The 19,634-nt window shown below is 49.7% G+C and overlaps 1 protein-coding gene across 8 annotated transcripts in view; it reads right to left on the reverse strand.

The window, feature by feature from the left end:
- Nucleotides 1–18,208, reverse strand: part of tnrc6c2 (trinucleotide repeat containing adaptor 6C2) — a 41,142-nt gene extending 22,934 nt beyond the window's left edge. For 4 of the 8 annotated variants that reach the window (XM_078080254.1, XM_078080253.1, XM_078080252.1 and 1 more), the window contains exons 1-4: nucleotides 17,373–18,208; nucleotides 9,853–9,950; nucleotides 9,565–9,586; nucleotides 942–1,340 (exon numbers count right to left, since the gene is read on the reverse strand). In XM_078080254.1, coding sequence (XP_077936380.1) covers nucleotides 942–1,340; nucleotides 9,565–9,586; nucleotides 9,853–9,912 — 481 coding nt within the window. In that variant the 5' untranslated portion in view covers nucleotides 9,913–9,950; nucleotides 17,373–18,208. Of the gene's footprint in view, nucleotides 1–941; nucleotides 1,341–9,564; nucleotides 9,587–9,852; nucleotides 9,951–10,922; nucleotides 11,042–17,372 lie in introns of those variants that run through there. The other 4 variants (XM_078080257.1, XM_078080255.1, XM_078080251.1 and 1 more) reach the window with 3 other exon arrangements.
- Nucleotides 18,209–19,634: the final 1,426 nt, after the last annotated feature.

Here is a 19,634-nt window from a genome sequence, read left to right on the forward strand (position 1 = left end):
GTGTAATGGCCGTTAAATAAATAAACCATGGCTATCCTTTATCAATGCGTCACTGTGCATAGAAACGCACACAAGCAGCCACACAAGGGGCACCTTGAGGCAGGTTCAGTCTCAGTGATCTTAGCGGCCACCAGTGACTTCATTAAAATAGTACCGCTGGCTATGGAGCTCTGACAGTGTGTGTGTGTGTGTGTGTGTGTGTGTGTGTGTGTGTGTGTGTGTGTGTGTTGTCCTGTGAAGATCTATAACAATGTTCTTATGATATGAGCTAAAAACATCCAAACAAGATTTTTCCATAGCCTGGAAAGAATTTGGCGTTACCATTAGAAGCACTTGTATCCAAAGCCAGACACAAATAACACTGTGGGAAACGAACATTCATCCATCAGATTTTGTTGAGAAGGTCGGAGGGGTGGAAAGAAGAGCAAAGCGACCAATTGAAAACAGCTCAGACACTAAATCTGCCTGGTCGCATCATTTAAGGGTCGTATCTCAACATCATTTCACACTGTCGGGAAGTGAAGGTGCGGCGGTAAGCTGCAATTACAATCACCGTAATTTATCATGCTTACAGTAAATCTGTCCATGCGGCCCTGCACACCGCCGTGTCTGTGCCGAGCCAAAGTGAAAAGAAAAACTGAAATGAAGGTTAATGTGGCATACAAGTATTTCCTGCATGTTACTGCGGGATTTGTCTCAAACAATTATGGAAAAGTAAAGTGGGTGCAGCAAAGGTGGAAGCAGAGTGCCAGACTCTTAATGAGCTCACCGGGTGAAGTATTCAATAAACACGCACTGAAATGATAACAAAAATCCAACTGAAGTTTGGAGGGTGAAACAATTTGCACATGGCCACCACAAAACAAACAAAAACAAAGTGACAGAGTGCATCCAGGGCCAATGTTTTCTTTTCAAACATCTTTCACTGTGTTAACACAAACCTGCGTGGAGTTTTCCCGCAGCGGACACAGCAGAGTTTGGGGAAGTGCTGCTGGTACTCGTAGAAGAGGAGGAGGAGGAAGAAGAAGAAGAAGAACAGGAGAGGGTGAGCGCGCCGAGGGCTCCCGCGGGCAGTGGCTGGCCTCTCTTTAGTAGCTGCTTGTGCTCCTGCTGGCGGAAGCGCGGGGGCACCTCTCTGGGCGGGTAGCGAGCACTGGCAGAGGGCAACTGGCACTGCTGCAGAGGAGGAGTCTGGGTTGGGAGTTGGCTACTGCAGGAGGCGCGTTTGCCATTGCCAGAAGAAGAGGAGGAGGAGGAGGAGGAGAGGGGCAGCGTAGGGCTGGCGGGGTGGAGGTGGTGGGGCGGGCCGGGACTGGGCTTAGTGGGAGCAGGCTCCGGCACTGGATGGATACAGCACACAGAGACAGAGAGAGACATGCAGGCAGCAAGGGGTTAATCGCTGGCTCATTATTACACCTTAATTAGAAGCAAAATGGTCTTTGACTTGTTAGTACTGACAAAAGAACGGAGTAGTTTGACTGTCCAGTTTAATCAATGCCATGGTATGTCATGTATTCATATTTAATAAAAAAGGATATTGTAGTCATCATCATTTCAAGTCAACTCCTTTAGATTAGATTAGATTTTTGATAAATAATCATCACCAAGTGAAATAAAGCAAATACAGCTTCAACATTGTGGTCAGCTTAGGAAATCCCTTTAGTGTAATTCAGCCTTTAAAACCAGGAGAAGACAACACAACATCTCGTCTCAAGTCACAGTACCATCATAATATCGGATATTGCCCAGTTATATTATGGTGACCCCGCTAGTTGAAGTATGTGCATTCTTGTGTACAGTACCCAGCAGATGCTGATAATTGATTATTTTAGCACGCACTGCACGTTGGGGTGGACTGTGCCGTTGAGTTACCTGCTCCGTGCAGCCTTTTGTCCAACATATGTTACCGGCCCGGACGCACTCATAGAAAAGGTCAAGCTTTTTTTCTGCTGGCTGAACACGGACAAACGCGTAGAGACACTTCTTCTCCCCTTCATTAAGCACACAAACACACACACACACACACACACTTTTCCCTGCTGTTTTGGCTTGAACCGGACTCTTGACGTGACCGGCCGTCTAATTGAGCGTTAGCCCGGGAGCTGTCATTATTAGCGGGACCTTGCCGGCGAGCTTGGCCAAAGTGTCCCTTGGCAAGCGAAACACCGAGGACAGCTGAAGAGCAGGACGGCGTGGGTCTGTCTGCATGCACGCAGGAGGAGCGGGACCCGCGTCCAGCGGGCCACTACCGGACGGCTGGGGGGCCTACGAGCTGCCGCCGATCGCGGTTTCCTGCTCCGCGGGTAAATGACCATGTTGTTTTTCTACACTCCCGATAGATATAGCTGCTCTAGCACAGCAGCTGAGACTGCCCTCACCCAGGGGAGGGGGGGAGGGGTGGAGAGAGACAAATGGAGAGAGAGACGGAGACAAGGACGGCTCAGGTTGTTTGTGTGTGTGAGTGAGTGTGTGTGGAGGGGATGTTTTCTTCAAAGCATGAAATAGAGGTAAATCGATTGGCATGGAAATAGTTTGTTTGATTAAAGTTTGAATTATTCCTACGGTCCTGCTACATTGCAGCGCAGAAGGTATTCGGTCAGCTCGTCCCTCCGAGCGAGCGCAACACAAATCCAGACGCCTGCCGAACCGCTGACGCACAAAAGTGGTGGAGGGGGGGGGGCGAACTTCAATATGCCACTAAACACAGAATCTACGTTCCAAAATAAAAGCCCTCGGCATCGAGAGAACTACAAATGAAGCAAAGTATTTGAAGGCAAAACCTTGTTTTTCTATTGATGTATTGACACTCGCTGTCGCGTGGGCGCCTCCACTTATAAAACATGTATGAGAGAGACCCCCCCCACCCCCTCCAGCAGTATCTGGGCTGGCTGTTGGCTCGGAACTACAGCTGATGACGCACATCTCTGATTAAATCCACCTCGGCCCGCCTGACGCAGCCTCAGCCAATCAGAGAGCAGCCCGGTGAATACACTCTGCCCCCTTTCCATCCGGGGGATGCTGCATCTCTCTCTCCCCCCCCGTATATCTCTCCACCCTGTGTTTGCCTCCTATTCCATTTCTTTCATCTCTTTTTTTCAACTCAGAAACATTTTGTGAGGAACCCTGAAATCCTTTGAAGAACTAGTAGAACTGGGTTCTGGGGCTTGAAGATGCAGGTCACACTGTTGGGTGCAGCTCGCTGCTCAAACAGAAGTCCTGACATCTGCAGAAGTCCAACTAAATGGAGAGTGGTGGTCTTACGCACATGAGCAGAAAAGAAATCATTTCGCCGGTGGCCTGATTCAAAGAAAACACAAAAGGATCTTCCAGAGTTAGAGGAGGAAGATGAACGCAGAAACACACACGCGATTCTCTGAGCTCACCGGCAACCTCCACTCTGTGTAGTTGTTGTTGTAGTAACAAGGGTGTAGCCTCCGGTTGCAGATGACCACATCTAAATTTCCCCCACACAAGCAATAACATCCAACTCTAACATAGTCGTGATGCATATAAAACACCATTGACCTGTTTAAAAAGAATATTCTGTGTGAGCAAAAAAAAACCAAGAGACATCGTTCATTATTCAAGAGCTGCTGTTGTAATATCGGGGAATGTGTGGCCATCTATGCCGTCACCCATATTTATCAAGTGGATCAGTGAGAATTAATGTTCTCCTGAGAAGGAAGCACGCACACACACACCGAACAAACATAAACACATTAACTGAGACAGCCTTCATCACTTTGAGGGGGAGAGATCCTTTCTTAATCCACGACGGATGGGTAAGTGCTTTTGAAGGAGGTGTGAGGGGGGGGGCAGAAAAAGACGACGAAGGGAACAAATTAGAGCAACGTGAGGAAAACCCCATGGATGAAAATTGCGTCTGTAAACGATTAAATGAGGAAAGCGAAGCGTCTGCTGCCGCTTCCACTGATGATGAAATCCACACGGCGAAAAGTTGCAAGCTCAGTGCATTTCAACTGGAAGACTAACAGGGACTTGTCCTCTTATTAAAGCCCTTCTTGCGGGTGGATTATACTTCTAGCACTATTAATTGACGGCTTATGACAAATGCATTTCATGAATAGCTCTTCGAATGACTTTTTTTTTTCCTTCTTCTGCAGGGGTCACGAATAACCGAAAGCGCTGAAAAGTTAACCGATGTCAATGAGAAAACCGATACATGATGCAGAGACAGAAAACAATCCTTTTATCAATGCCGAGGTTAGAACAGACCTATTCGAGCGGCGGTGCTGTGAAAGCCACATTTAGACTTTAATGTGGTGGTGGCCTTGGTTCCGCTAATTGCAGTTGAAAAGGAGAGCCAATTAAATTAACATGTTGGATGGAGTGCGCTGTAAAGCCGGTGAAACCCCTCCAGCGGAGGTGCTCTCTGCAACCTTGCGCCAAACTTTTAATTATAGCCCTTCTTCACACTTAAATGGTTAATTACACACAATGAGGGAGACAGAGACCAAATGGCAAGAGCAACCGTGGGAGGATGGAGAGCGAGTAAGCATAGATGAAGAGAGGGCGCTGTGTGTGTGTGGGGGGGGCAACCAGATATAGAGGTAATAATCCATATGGCATGACAGTGGGGCCCATGTGTTATCGAACAAGAGCCGCTGGGAGCCCAGTGCCGGGCGGAGCAGGTTCCCACATCCCTTCTGTCTATTGTCTGCAGAGTCACTTTATTATGCAGACACGTTTATAGAATGGGGGGGGGGCAACACCCACACAGGCCTATCTACCCCACACAATGGTGCATTACTTGATCCAATAAAGGCTCAGCGGTAGCGAAGCGGCATACAGCATGTTCTCTGTGTACAACAGTGGTACACGTGCTGTAGGATGACCAGCGCAATGAGTTTTCTTTTAGCCGATGAGTAAAAAGGAGCCCATCGGGTTTTGGTCCAATAACGTTGCATCTTCATCTGGGACACAGACAGATGAAGGGAAGACCTCGCAGCACCCCGCATACCTCCGGTCTGCGGTCCATAACACTGGGGACAATAGTCTCTTTCACCACGGCGCTTTTCTATAATATATTTTTGGTCACAGGAGGTAAAATGCATGTGCGCACGAGGGAGGGTCAAGAGGGGGGGCTCTATGAGGTCCCATCTGTCAGTAGAAGAGAAGAACAGAAGCAGCCTCACTCTCACGCAGAATAAGAAAAGGCAAACATTTCCCACCCCTCTCCCTTCGTATAACAGGGCCCATTGCCATAGGGACTGACAGTTGCCTTACGCACCTCCGTTTTGCCTCGCGACCCGCCTCCTGTGCATCCTGTGACCTCTTCCCATAACGCGCCTCTTTCCCCCTCTCACTAATTAGTTCCCCACCCCCACCCCTTTTTCTCAATGCTGGGCTCTTTTCTGGATTGCTCAACTCAGCTGTGCCCCTCCGGTCCAGTTAAGATTATGAGTTGCCCCAACAACCCCTTTCTAGCCCTAAAAAGCCGGTTTGAGGGTTCCGTCCCCGAGGTCATCAGTGTCTGAGGACAGCGGCTGCCTGACGAAAGGGCGTCTTTAAAAAAAGACTTGTGGTGAGGGATGAAGACGTGGTCTCCCACAGTCACTGCCCCCGAGGACAAAGAGCACAGGGGACAAGCTGGGCAAACGGGAGCGTCCCACAGCGGCCCCACTGGGACTTATTTTACGGGCACTATAAGCATCCACGGAAAAATGATCTCACAGAGCCAAATTCAACCGTCAGAGGGAAGAGTGTGAGGGGCCCCTTGGGCAGGCGTGTGTTCCCCCCCCATACCTTTGCCTAAAAGCACAAGCTGAACTCTCATGCATATCTGTCGTGCTACATCCTACTAATCTAGCCTGAGATTTGACTTGGAGCGGCCCAGTGTTGGGGGAGGAGCAGATGGGGGAGGGGCAAACACGCAACTAGGGCTGCATTGTTTGAGTCTGTGCTCCCTTCACTCTCTCCCTCTCTGCCCCCCTCCATCCTTCACTAGCACACTTGACATGCACGCCGGGTGAGCAGCGCCGGGTCTGCCGGGCGGAGGGTGGTGGGGGCGGGGGGACCATGCCTGGCAGTCATAAATCCACAGGATGTAATTCACAAGCTATTCACTATTAATTCATGGAGTGTTTATAAATTGAGGTTAACGTAAAAGAAAAGCAGCCCGAATGCTAAAGCAAATTAGCCTCTAATTAGATTGTGATTCATGAAATACCCTTTTCAAAAGTGTTGACGCAATTAATAGCATGTGAAATTGCAAATTAATCCGATCCGGAATTTACCCGACGCACTCTCGTCTTTTGTGGACGCCCCTCGCCGCTTTGACAAACATAATGCAGCATAAGCGCGTTTCTCCTCCGATGTGGAAGCACATCATGGCAGAGGGAAGTTGTGGGCGAGCTCCTGTCATCAGTGTGTGAATGGCTGTTAATGGGTGGATGGTAACATCTAGTGCACAAGCTCTTGGTCAGAAGAACAGAAAGGCGCCATACAAGTACAGTCCATTTACCGTTTATTGGGGCCTTCTACCCCTGTCTCACACACAAAAACACATGACTGCTCTTGCAATTCGGGGATTGTGAGCATTTCCTTCGCTCACGTAGCAGATTAAAAGGCTCTAAATTCAGTTTTAATGTTGCTCGGCGGATACTCACCCACTCCCTCTGTGTGTGGAAATATGCGTGTGTGTGTGTGTGTGTGTGTGTGTGTGTCTTGGCATGTGCATGTTTTTGTCAGGTCAGTCACTCCGAGTGATTATGATTGCAGTGGGGGTGGGGATGGGGGGGATTGTGAAGCTCCGTGTGTGCTGGGGGCGAGTAATCAGCATCCCTCTGAGGTAATAGGGTCCAGCCTGTGTGTGTGTGTGTGTGAGAGAAGGGGGCGGGGGGGGGGGGGGGGGGGTCTGGGGCAGCAGGACACTGCCTCCTGGATCCCTGCATACAGAGGAGCTGCATGCGTAATGGGGGCAGAGGAGTTCATTCCGCTGCAAAGCTTTATCTTATTTTTCATGCATATGAACGAAATGCCCAAAGAAGACCCGCGCAGAGGAAAGCACAGAAAGGTTTTGGGGGCCGGGGTGGAGGAGTGTTGTGCAATGTGCATGTGTCTATGAATATCTGAGTGTATAAGGTAGGCAAAATTCACCGATATGGATGGAGGCACACAAATCACCACCGCATATTTGATGCACGCACACACACACACACACACACACACACACACACACACACACACACCTCTATTATTTAGTGTCACGGATGAAAAGCCAGCTCAGTCCCTTCCTGGCTGTCTCTGATTAAACATCCCATAGAACGAATGCCCACGCCATTAGCCCTATTCCACATCAACACCGACGGCCCTTTTTGGCGCACGTCTGAAGCGCTCACTGCTTCATTACTTTCTTCTGGCCTCCCTTAATTTCTCCCCTTTTATGTGGCCTCGGGAATGCCCCCGAGACACTCTCTCTCTCACCCCCTCTCTCAGCTGTGCCCCCTGTCCCTAGGCCATATTTCCCCTCTCGACATTTCCTTTGCAGCTCCGGCCAGTGACACTTGGCCCACAGAAATGCAGCACTGTTGCTGCAATAGCATGTTTGAACACAAGACAGATGAGGGCAAACACACACCGAGCTGCATGCTGAGGTGCCCAAGCTCAACGTGGGTCATTTTTATTTGGGCCATGTGGGTTTTCCACCATCCGACAACAACAACTAAACATCCATTTCTCAGAGGTCAGGACGAGCAACGCCTTCAAACCCCCGCCATGCTCCGAGTGCAGCGGAGATGACTGTGGGTGTGAAAGGCCGCTTCCAGGTGTGAATGTAAGCAAGGAGGCAGTGTGCTCCCGGAGAAAGAGCCACAGTGAGTGTGTTTACATGATGGTATAATTCGAATCTTTGCTTAGTCGGACTATGCTATCTTTCGGGGCAAGTGCTATTATCCCAATATACATGACAGTGAATAAATCGAACCATTGGCCGAAAGCATGTCATATCCGATACGATAGGTGGCGCTGTTTTCATTACAACGAGTTGTGATACAGCCATTTCCGCTTGACCGCTTCACCACTACCAACAACAAACAATAACAACATCAACATTACGAGAAATATGGCGAACGGAGAGCAAGGTGAAGCTACAACCCTCTACTATCTTTGCATGATGTTAATAGGAGCACAGCGAATGCGAATGGCGCTATTGGCTGACTTGATAACGGAGAGAAGACGCAGTCGGGATCTCAAGCATGCGCAAAGACGCAAAGTCCAGTTCCTTATCCGATTCACCGTTACATGCCGCAATAGTCGAACTATCAACTGGATTGGATCGAGTTATCCAGGGGTGTTAATCGGATCGTAGTCGGACCGCACAGTCGGACAAAGGTGTTTACATGAAACGGATAATTTGTTTTCAGTCCGACTAAGCCAGTTATTCGAATCTATGTAACCACGCTGTCTGGCCTGTGCAACCAACAGTAAAAAAAAGAAATACGAAAGAAACTCAAGCTCTACACAATAAAAAATGAATTAAAAAAAGTATTCAGATACAGCACAATTATTTGGGACTGAATCATAATAAAGCCCAGACAGAATTTATTTCCATCTTAAATCACTCGAGCATAAGAGCAGTGGCATTATGATGCATGCTCAAAGCGAGTGGAGGCGTTGGAAGTTGGGACGAGGGGCCACGCGACACACACGTGGGAGGGCAATTAAATAGACGGGTCATCGTCCGAGGCGAGCCGCGGTGACCTCTGCTAAAAAGGCCCAGCAGCTACACCCAGATGGCCAAGCTGTTGCTCGCACTGCGTGGGAGGGGGGGTGCTCGGGCGCTGGCAGACACACACAAGGCGGTGCTAGAGGTAGCCACCTCACATTCTGTCCTCTTTTTCATCTCCAGCGTTTTGCATGAATGAACTGATATATCCGAATGTAAACACAGAAAGATGCTCGGTGTGACCGTTTTCCATAGCTAGAAGCAACTGAGGACACCAGAAACAACTCCAGCTGTTCTGTAAACCGCTGAATTCCAAAACTGAGTTTCCTGGCGGTGGTCTATTATGATCTATTTCAGCGTCTTAACACTTCGGAGGCATGCAAGGACGCCGTCCTTTCGGATTCACTACCTCTGCATCTGAACCAAACGCCATGTCCTTCTTTTATTCCGCTCTTCCTCCGCCCTCTGCCCCCCCCCCCTCACCCCTCACCCCCCAACCACACTCACGCTTCACTGACTGGTGCTGCGGGCGCACTGGGCGTCTCTCCGCATCGCTCTGCGTTAGTCTAGGCTGTTTTTGCTCTGCTGTGTGTGTGTGTGTGTGTGTGTGTGTAAGCATGTGTGTTTGAGAGTCAAACGGCACAATTGTGCATGCATGTGCACGTCATGTGTGACCATCTGTGTACGGGAGTACGAACTGTGTGCATAAATAACATGTTTGCATGAGAAAGTCTTACACAACAGTGTGTGTGTGTGTGTGTGTGTGTGTGTGTGTGTGCGCCTTTACAGGTCAGCGTGTTGTTAACCAGAGCTTATTAATGCAGATCAGTGGATGGAAGGTATGGGGGGGGGGGGCGTTGTGTTATTGTGACACTCACCTTTGGGTTTCTGATCAGCGGCCTGTAGGGAGAGAAGAGAGGGGGGAGGAAATCAGGATCTTTGTTTATCTAAAACCAGGGACACATTCCAGACTTGATGCGACAAACAATGCTAGTCAAGTTGTTTTTGCTGCTTAAGCCAGTCGTTGATTTGAATAAAAAAGCTATTGATTAAATAGGTTTTACACTCCTAAAAGTGGCATATTTAAGGGCCAGCCGGTGGAGTCAAAAGAAATACGTGAAGATCATTCAATTGGTGTGCTGTGTGTGGAGAAGTGCATCGATTACCTTTTTCTGAGCGACGTCAGTCTTCTTTTCTTCTTGTTTTTTCTTTCGCTTTTCTTCCATCAAATGGTTCTCTTTCTTCTGTTGCTAGCTTCTCTCAGCTGCCCAGAAAGGAAAGAGAGGGAGTTATGAATGAAACATGAACGCTGTCCATTGCTTCCGTCTTTTTTACTATTACTCTCCCATCACACAAGACATATTCCACGTGTAAGTTCTGTTCTTTTTGCGCCTTGTACTTTAAATCCCTTCAGAGACAAATTAACTTTTCCAATTCACAATCATCAACCTAAAAGAAAAAAGAATCATCGCAGGTGCTTCTGAGAAACACTTTCACTCATGGTCAAACACTGTAAAATGAAACGATGCAATGGAGACGTAGGAACAGAAAAGAGTTAGAGACATAAATCAAAGCCCACGACAGAGCAGTAACAGTGTGAAGAGTTGGTTCAAAGACAGCAGGGAATGGCGGGAAGATAAAAAGGCACAGGATTAGAGGGACAGAAAGGACACCAGGCTTTAAGCACACTGACAGAATACGAAACACAAAAGTTTTTTCTAGTGGGCGAACTAGATGGATAGATAGATAGCTGGCCCGGGGGGCCGCGGAAGCTCAGTGCCACTTTTGCGGCTGTCTTTCCTTTGGCTCAGCATTGGTGACAGCTCCTGGGAACTACTAAAGAGGCATGAGCCGGACCAGTGGGACAGAATATGTGTGTGTTTACTCTTCCCTAAGTGCAGTGGGCACTAATCTTTAAAACAGGACTGTGGTCTCAAATCAATGCCACTTTCAAAAATGTGCATATTCAGTGGATCATCCTAATAACGGTCCATTCCCTATTTATGTCAGCCAGCCTAAGAGTTTTGATGGACAAATGTGGTTCATCCATCCCAATGAATTCATGACGCACATGATATTTACTGGCTAAGTGTTATATTATTATGATATTCAAGTGTTTATAACACACACACACACACACACACACACACACACACACAAAACAGCCTGGTAGAACACAGATGTCTCCTGAGGCCTAGCTTCCCTCCTGACCTCTTTTGGCACACATATACCTTACCTGCCTTCCCCGGTCTCCCTCCCTCAGCAATGACCCCGGGGTGTCCTCCGTGCATCAGGTTCACCCTCACTGGCAGCGTGGCACTACAATTAGGCAAAATATGTCCCGTTCCGATGTCCCTGACCTACACAGCAATAGTGTGTCAGTCAGCGTGGCGGCCAATAGAGACGGGTAACGATGCAAAGGTAGCCGGGTGGTCCTTCCTTTAGCTTACTGTAGCACAAATACTAAAAGGCTCGCTTCAATTAAAAGCATCAGATGTTTAGGTGGTTTAAGTTTGGAGAAACCAGAAACCCTCCCCCCCACATGAAGATAACACGGTTAGAACAAGGCAACAACCAAGCTAACAGCCCAGGCTTTTGAGTGGGGGAGACTGGTCCAAACTACTGTAGTCTGAGCCTGGCTTTTATTTTATTTATTTTTTTTAGAATACAGACAAGTATGAAAACATCCCAAAACTGGGACAATCGGGAAACTGTGAAGGAGCGGCACTGTATAGCCTCTCTTCCTGTGCTGCACAAAAACAGCCACATATCCCGGGACTATACGGCTCGAGCTATAGAGAAGGAGGCATGACAACCAGAACACACTGTACAGGAACGAGGGGGCTGAAAACTCACAACACAAACGTGCACAAAAAAAAAAACGTGGAAGCTCGACACGCACAACCAGGAGGCAGCCTGTCTGATGTCTGTCTTTTTCTACCAAGGATGCAGCGGAGAGGGAGATGGGAAAAGGCTGAGGATGAAAGCAGACGCAGAGCAACACCAATTAAGAACGACAGCCACCGAAGAACCAGACAGGGCGCACACACAGAGGGAGGGAGGGAGGGAGAGAGGGGAGGGAAACGAAAGGAAGTCCTCACTTGAGAAACGGAGGATTTTGCTAGGTGGAGGGGGGGGGGGGGTTCAGACAACGAGAGATAGGCGGCCGTGTGGAGGGGGGGGGGGGTAGAAAAAGGTACCGAAAAAACCTGCGCACCTTGGTCGCTGGTATCTAGAGATGCAGAGAAAGTGAAGGGGGAAAACTACACAGGGTAGAATAGTGGGGGGGAGGAGGGTTGGGGGGGAAAGAGGAGTGTGAAGACTGAGCGAGACAAATGGAAGAGGGAGAGACACCGGGAGAGCACTCGAAGGGGGGCGGGGGACATGCAGCTGCGCCGCAGACACAACACCAATCACACAAAGAACGGAAGAGAGAGGTGCAAGAAAAAGAAAAGAGGGGTAACAGAGTGTTGCCGGCCATTCCTGTGGCCTGAGCGAAGCCACGAGGCCCTGCAGGGGTTATCTCCTTACTCAGGCCACGGACCTCACCCGTACCCCAACAAAATGTGTGTAGGTGTGCATTTAAGTCTATGGGGCGGGAGGCCAGTAAATGCCATGGTTGACAGGCAAGGAATAGCACTGTTGCAGCGCGCACGTTTCCGTCCCAGAGCCCCCGCCACCGGCCTCGTGCCCCAGCTACGCGTTCGCCGGGTGGAGGGGGGGGGGGGGGGCATCGTGGTTATGTGCACGGCACGGGTTGATGCTACAAGGGGCCGGAAACCCGCTCAATGGGCCGTGGCGGAGATATTCTTGGCTGCTGGAATGCGGAGACGAGGGACCAATCGAGGGGGAGCGGGCGGGAGCAGAGCGGCGACGCAGGAAGACGGGGGGACAAAGCGAGAGGGAGCGAAAGGATCAGACGGGGAGAGAGGCAGAGCTGCGTTATAAATAACAGCTTTGAGGTTTGCCTTTTGGAAAATTAGCACCGAGCTTCCTCTGCCGAGTCGATATGAAACTTTGAACGCGACAGTAGCTCATTAAAACGGGGAAAACAGCGTGAGGCACGAGGCCGAGTGGGCCCGCTCGCTGCCAGCAACGCAGCCAAAGCCAAACGACGATTCAAGGAGAAGCCGTAGAGCCGAGCGGGGCCTTTCTTGGGACGGATTTGCGCTCACGGGGAAAGGTGGACGCAGTCTGCGTTGGCCTGTGTCTTTCGCTCGTTTGTTTGACTCTTTGGATTGAAACAAACGCACATATTCCGTCGAGCAGCTCGGAGGCTGTGAGGTGACTCCCTAGATAGTTATGAAGTGCTGTTGGCTAATAGAATAATTTACCTCAAGTTCCTCTTAGTTTTTAACCCCGGACCAAAAATGAGAACCTCTTCATTTAAACTCATGCGTTGAGCTTTGAATTTGACCAGCGAGGGCTTTGGCTCTCTGGCTGTTTGTGAATCAACAAACAGCCGACAGTATATCAGGCTGCAGTTTAACATATAGACCTACATAAACAAATCAACAAATCCCTGGCTGTCAACGGCAAAAGCAATAACACTGACTCGGAGGAGAACGGCGAGGACGTGAAAAAGCAGGGCGACGGTTGGAAGCGGAGGGTAGAGAGCTAGCAAGGATACATTGGCGTACTGAGCAACATTGGCTTAGTTTGTTTGATCGTACCATTGAGGACAGGCATGGCGAGATCTTCCCGCTCATTTGTTGTATCCTGCAGATGTGCATTGTAGCTCATGACGTGGTTCTTAGAATACAGACAATAACACCAGAGCAAATTTGGAAGTAAAGGTACAATATGACGACGAGTCGGGCCGACAGCTTTCTTGATGTATTCGTGAGTGGCCTCAGATATTGTGCCTTAATCAACATAAATTAGCCTTCACACTTGTCTTAACCCTTCCTCAACGAGGCCATTTCCAGATACGGGATTAAAACGTTCTTCCGCACACAAACTGAATGAAAACCCTTTGAAGGAAACGAACATTGCCAATACTGCAAAAAAATAAAAAATACAAGTGATCTGAGCTTACTAGCCAGGGTCTGGCCATAGGAGCGAGCAGAGTGCTGCTAGCGCTGTTGACACAGACGGAAACAGAAGGCGTTGGGAGCGCTGTGGGGGCCGGAGGCCTTTTACATAACGAGCTCGGCCGTCTGAGGTCACTTTGGAGCGAGAAGAAGGGGAGCACTGTATCCCTGCATACTCTCTGTGATCCTCCACGTGACGGCCCGTCTCCCCCCTCTCCACGTCCCTCCAATTAGCCAGCATGAAGCATCGGGGAGGGAAAGAGGGTGTGTGAACGGGGGGGGGGGGCACTGGACCTCGGGCACATTGAACACTCCCCTGGACTCCAGCCAAGACTCACAGGCTTCAGCCTGGCACCCCCACCCTCCCTCCACTAATTCCATCCCCGGCCGCGTTTACCCTCAGTGGGCCCCCTTCAGCTCCGCCCCCTTCGGTGGAACATAGGTCGGACAAGAAGACGTGTCCAGAAGCCCAACGCTCATTGGCCAAAACTCCCCCAAAAGCTCTTGTGTGCCAAAACCCGAGCACAGGACTACTGGTCACAAGCTCCTACCTGGTGACCAAAGCGATAGTTCAGAGCGTCCTCTGAAGAACCGAGCATTTATATGATCAATCAACAAGGAATGCAGTGCCCCCTCCGACACACTTGGCAGCGTCTACTTCTGCAGAGAAGATTATGACTATCATAATGCGAGATCACCGTCTCATTCCAAAGCTGATTAGAGGGAGCAGCCGGGTTGTGTAAACCGTGCACAGACACACAGGCGAAAATGCAACAACAACAAAAAACGAACCCCTTCGCAGTCAAGAAAGCACGTGGAATTATTAATGAGAGATTGGCACGGTTAGGCTTTTAGGGCGGTGTCCAACCGAGTGAGGGTACTACTACCACATCTGGCTTCTTTGCTGCCTATGGTCACTATCCCCACCACAGTCTAAATACACACAACCCCCCCCCCGCAAAATAGCCATCCAGACTGAAGAGGAAAAAGGCAACAGCATTTGACGGCCTCCCATTGAATCAAACTGATTATAGTGTCAACAACCCCCCCTCTCCAACACTACTACTACTACTACGGCAGTGTTAAGCGCGGCACCTATCAGGACTGTGCCAGCTGTTTGATAAGCCACATAATGCGTGGACATACCTGGGCTAATCGTGGTCGGATTGACAACACCAGAGCACAACTAAGGAAGGGTTAGCAGAGCACAAACGACACGTCCCCAGCACTGTTTATGGGCGATACAGGGACATGAGACAAGCAGCCTCGTCCCTCTCGTCCCATAGTGGGAACCAGTTTAAGAACGGCATCCTGACCACTGGGCCGGCCATGTTTTGTCCGTACAGGTTTTGGCGAGGAGGCTTTCGGTTTCCTTTGAGAAGGATGACGCTGTCTCCTCGGCGATAAGGAGCCGTGGGGGTGGAGGGTTGATCCTTGTGGCTTTGTAACAATACACTCTAATCACAAACAATGTCTAGATGCCAACAGCCTACAGACGGGTCGGATCCGGAGCCAATGTGGACTATGGGTTTTACATGAGAGGGTGCTGCCAAAATGGCACAAGAAGTAATGTTATTCTGGCCCCCTGTGAGGGGCTGGATTTCTCATTTTGGGGCTCCGAGCAAGAACCAATTATAGACAGAGAGAATTCATATAGCTCTGTGCAATTTGTGTTTGGATTTGCAGTCGTTGGCGAGCGTTCACTGACATTCCATGCCTCCCCCCCCTCGGCCTCTCAGCGCTACCCCATGTCCCCCCGACGGGAAATGTCTGCATTCCCCTCAAAACCAAATAGGTATCAAAGCCAAGCTTTTTGTTGTTCTCATACCGCTCTGTAGACAAAGACAAAACATTGTTAAGAAGGTCTAGCAATTGAAGCACTGCCTTCATCTTCATTGTAAAGTGCAACCCATCCCGCTTCTAGGGTAACCCCTCTCAGTAACGATGACCTAATGCACACACACCCACACACGGTATGGTGCCCTGCAGATTAACCCCCTGCTGGGGCGGCAGTGCTAGTTATAGCGATTACATGGTTACAACCAGGGAAGTGGGAGCCCAGCTGAGTGGCTACTTCTGCGGTCTATCTGACTCTCCTCTCACCAGGGTTTGGGTTTCACTTTCACTGTCATCCCCTTATTTCGTCCTCTTCAGACGTTTGGACAGACAGTTGTGTCCATGGGGAGGGAGGGGGACCCCCTGACCCTGTGTGTATGTGGTCAGCCCCAGCTGGGTAGTCAACCTGAGCAACTGCAGCGCATTGACCAACTGCGGTTCACCCGAAAAGGGTTGTAAACTCCATAAAACGCCGGCATTCCACGTGCGTATTCGTCGGCCGATCCGGACCCACACACACTGTGCGCCTACATCCCGAGACATAGGCAGGAACAGGCACGGCTTCAGGCACCCCAATGGGAGCGTACTGCAAGTGCCCCAAACAGACCCACCAGCTCACTGCAGCTGCCTGTGCCGCCGCGACAACTCGACAAGCATTTCTTATTTCAACACCTTGCTGGTGGGTAACGATGGAGATAAGACCGTGGTGACAGAGAGAAGAGGGGGTTGGGGGGGGGGGGGGGGGGGGGGGGTTGTAAAAGGGAAATGATGTACTTCAATTAAGACATGCGTAGGAGATATTAAAAGCTATACTCCAGTGCCTGGGGACAGCGTGTAGAAAGAGGGGTGTGTGGAAGGAGACAGTTCAATCAGTATTACCGGGTTTGCTCACCAAGCCGGGGATCTTTAATAGTGTACTTGTAAAAAGGAGAGTGGAGAATGTACAACAGTGTGCAAAGATACAGGATGCGACAGCGCTACAGATACAGAACCAACCCAGAGAGCAGTGACAGGGGAACGATGGGGGGAGGGGGGTGTCACACTGAGGGAACACCGCAGCCTCTGCGTGCAGAGCACAACACACAACCACACTCTGCGCAGGCTATGAATGATAGATTACTTTTTTTTTTTTAAAAGACTCATTACCTCCTGATTACTGCAGAAAGATTGGGAGAGGGGGCGATGCAATTCTCTCAGTCGGCTAGAGAAACCATCACATCACACGCTCACATGTACATATAGTGTGTGTGAGTGTGTGTACTCCAGTCCAGAAAAGCGATGATATAACAGAAAAGTTTCCAACACGTCCATGTCGAGTCAACACAAACAACACTGCATCGGCCCATCGCAAGCGTCCAGAAGCAGCGCATGGGAGAACACTTGGGATCAAATCTGTTGTTTTGCTCTTTTCTTTTTTCCTTTGCAGGGGACGCCTCTCAAAAACACATTGACACACACACACACACACACACACACACACACACACACACACACACACACACACACACACACACACACACACACGGTCCGTCTCCAACCCACACAATGAGAGCATGCCACCTATAATAGGAATACTGTGGAGAAACGGGGTATCAGATAAGCACCGGTCATGTGTGGCAGGGCGCTTTGATGACATTGATTGCCGTGCTGTTCGCGTCGCACGGTGAAAACAATGCGACGCGACGCCAAGATGGATTAGTGTTTTGTTTTTGTATTTGATATTCGCAACGAAACTAGCTTTTGGACAATTTTCCTCTGAACACTAATATCGGCATCACAGGAGAAAATAAAAAAGAAGCTACGTGTTGGAGGCTTACCTTTGCGTTAAGCACAGTTGTTGGCCGCTTTCGGTGTAGAGTCGGTTCACGGCAGGAAAAAAAAAACTAACAACAAAATAGGCAGAAAAGCGTCGTCCAAAGTCTTCTTTCTAGAAGTTACCCGTAAAGAGATGGAGCGCAGATTCAGTCGCAGTTCGAGTCCGACTTGGCAGACAGCGAGGTAAACAGCGGCCACACAGCAGGTACGGTAATGTTATGTTTTCAGCAAAACAAACCCTCCCCAAAAAAAAAAATATCCCGTGAAATTACTTTTAAAAAACGATATAGTGTTTACTGTTAGAAGCGTCACGATACAATGCGTGGGAGAGGAGGGGTGGGGAGGCGGACGAAACGCCACTGACAACAAAAACAAAAGCACGAATAAAAATGACTTTTAAAAAAGCAGCAAAATGTCGCGAGCTGGCGTGTAGCCGGTTAACGTCGATACCCGTCGACCGAAAAATCGGGCGTTTTTTTCCGTTAAAAAAAAAGAAAAAAAAATCGCCGATGACTTCTCGCGTCAAAAGAGCAAGCCAACAGCCGTCAGCCAACTTGTTTTAAAGTGCAAAATAAATGTGTTTTTTCTGTTGTTGTTGTTGTTTAGGTCGCCAGCTGGACGACTAGCGACGGGCTGGCTACCGCGAATGATGCAGAGTGAGAAACGACTCCGGGGAAATACATTCTGTGAGGATCCAGACAGCGCAGCGGACGGCCATGGTGGGCGTTCAGTGAGCTCTCGTTGACAGTGTCCTCGCAGCCATTTTGTTCAAACTAACGACGCCGCAGTCTCCGCTCTCCTCCTCCCGGGGAGCACGCAGACCAGGAAGTGCCGCCCACACACGTCACTCCCGACCAACCAAAACGGCGGAGGCGGACTCCAACCCCCCCCCCCCCCCCCCCCCGCCCCTCTCCGTTTGCCAGCGTCCAAAGAGGATGGACGGACGGGGGCTGCTCATGTTTCCAAGGTTGTGGCTGAAGCACGCAGCCAATTGTGGGAGCTTCAGAGAAGAACGAAATGGGGCGCTGTTGTGGAATTCGTCCGGGTAGAATGTACTCAAAATAAAAAAAAACATGCAAGAAAGACACAGAAATAGACGAGTCGTGAAAGTCTACAAGCGGTTTAAAATGACATTGGGGAACTTTACTTAGCATTCTCAAATGTTTTCTCCACCCGAGATAGCCTTTGTCAGGAATGACTTGATCACGTGACGTCCTGAGACATGTGCCGATCATTCCAGGCCGTTCGCTGCATGATAGATGAGGCCGTCGCCCACGCACCCACAGACCCGCGTCTGCAGCCTTCTCGCAGAAAGAAAACGCGGCCCCTGTCCTTTCTCTGCTTCCCTTTCTCATGGAAATGTCCGCTCTGTGCACAGACAACACACACAGTGAGGTGGGGTCAAGGCTGCAGCCCACAAAGGGGAAGTCTGACCAGTGAGAACTCTCTCACCAAAGCTCTTGGCCACTATACATCACTGGGAAAGACTGCTAATGAGAAAGCCAGGGGCCCTGGCTCAAAACTTTTTCTCTCCCTCTCCCTTGCTCTCTCCCTTTCAAGGCGAGATGCCCAGAGCCAATGAAATAGCAAGCTCTGATTGAATGGCGAAAGCAGATGTTGCATACTCCGGGTTAAAAGAGGTGAGAGGAGAGGGGAATGCCTTGAGAATTGCCTGAAGGGATGTTTAGGTCTATGCAGATCACAGACTGTGCAATTGTATGCAGATATTTGCTTTTCATTCATGCCATCTCAGTTAATTGTGTTCCGTGCGGGCTCCGAACGAATGGGCCACTCGAGGCTTCAGCCCGGGGTCTAAAGTGGCATCATTTGTCTAAATGTAGAGCTATCAAAGATGACGATGGAAATCTGTGCACTGCAAAGGACGGCCGAGACTTGTTGGTTTGACATGATTTTACCCATCAAAGGCTACGCCGGTGCACGTCTGCGCGCGTTAATGTTGGTGAGAAGAAAAACTACATGAAAAGAGAGGGAGAGTATGCATGTGAGAAAGAGAGAGAGAGAGAGAGAACATTTCTGCGTGCAGACATGTGTTCGCGCGAGTGTTCGCACACACACACACACACACACACACACACACACACACACACACACACACACACACACTTCCTTCTGCACAGCCACTCTCCGGGTCATCACAGCTTATTTTAAGATATGTCTTTGACTCTACCAATTTCCCCAATTGCTTTCACATTTAAGCAGACTGCTGACAGACGCGAGCCTGGGAGAGGTCCGCTCTGACATTC

Source organism: Gasterosteus aculeatus, chromosome 9 (assembly GCF_964276395.1).
Source record: "Gasterosteus aculeatus chromosome 9, fGasAcu3.hap1.1, whole genome shotgun sequence".
NCBI classification, from domain to species: domain Eukaryota; kingdom Metazoa; phylum Chordata; class Actinopteri; order Perciformes; family Gasterosteidae; genus Gasterosteus; species Gasterosteus aculeatus.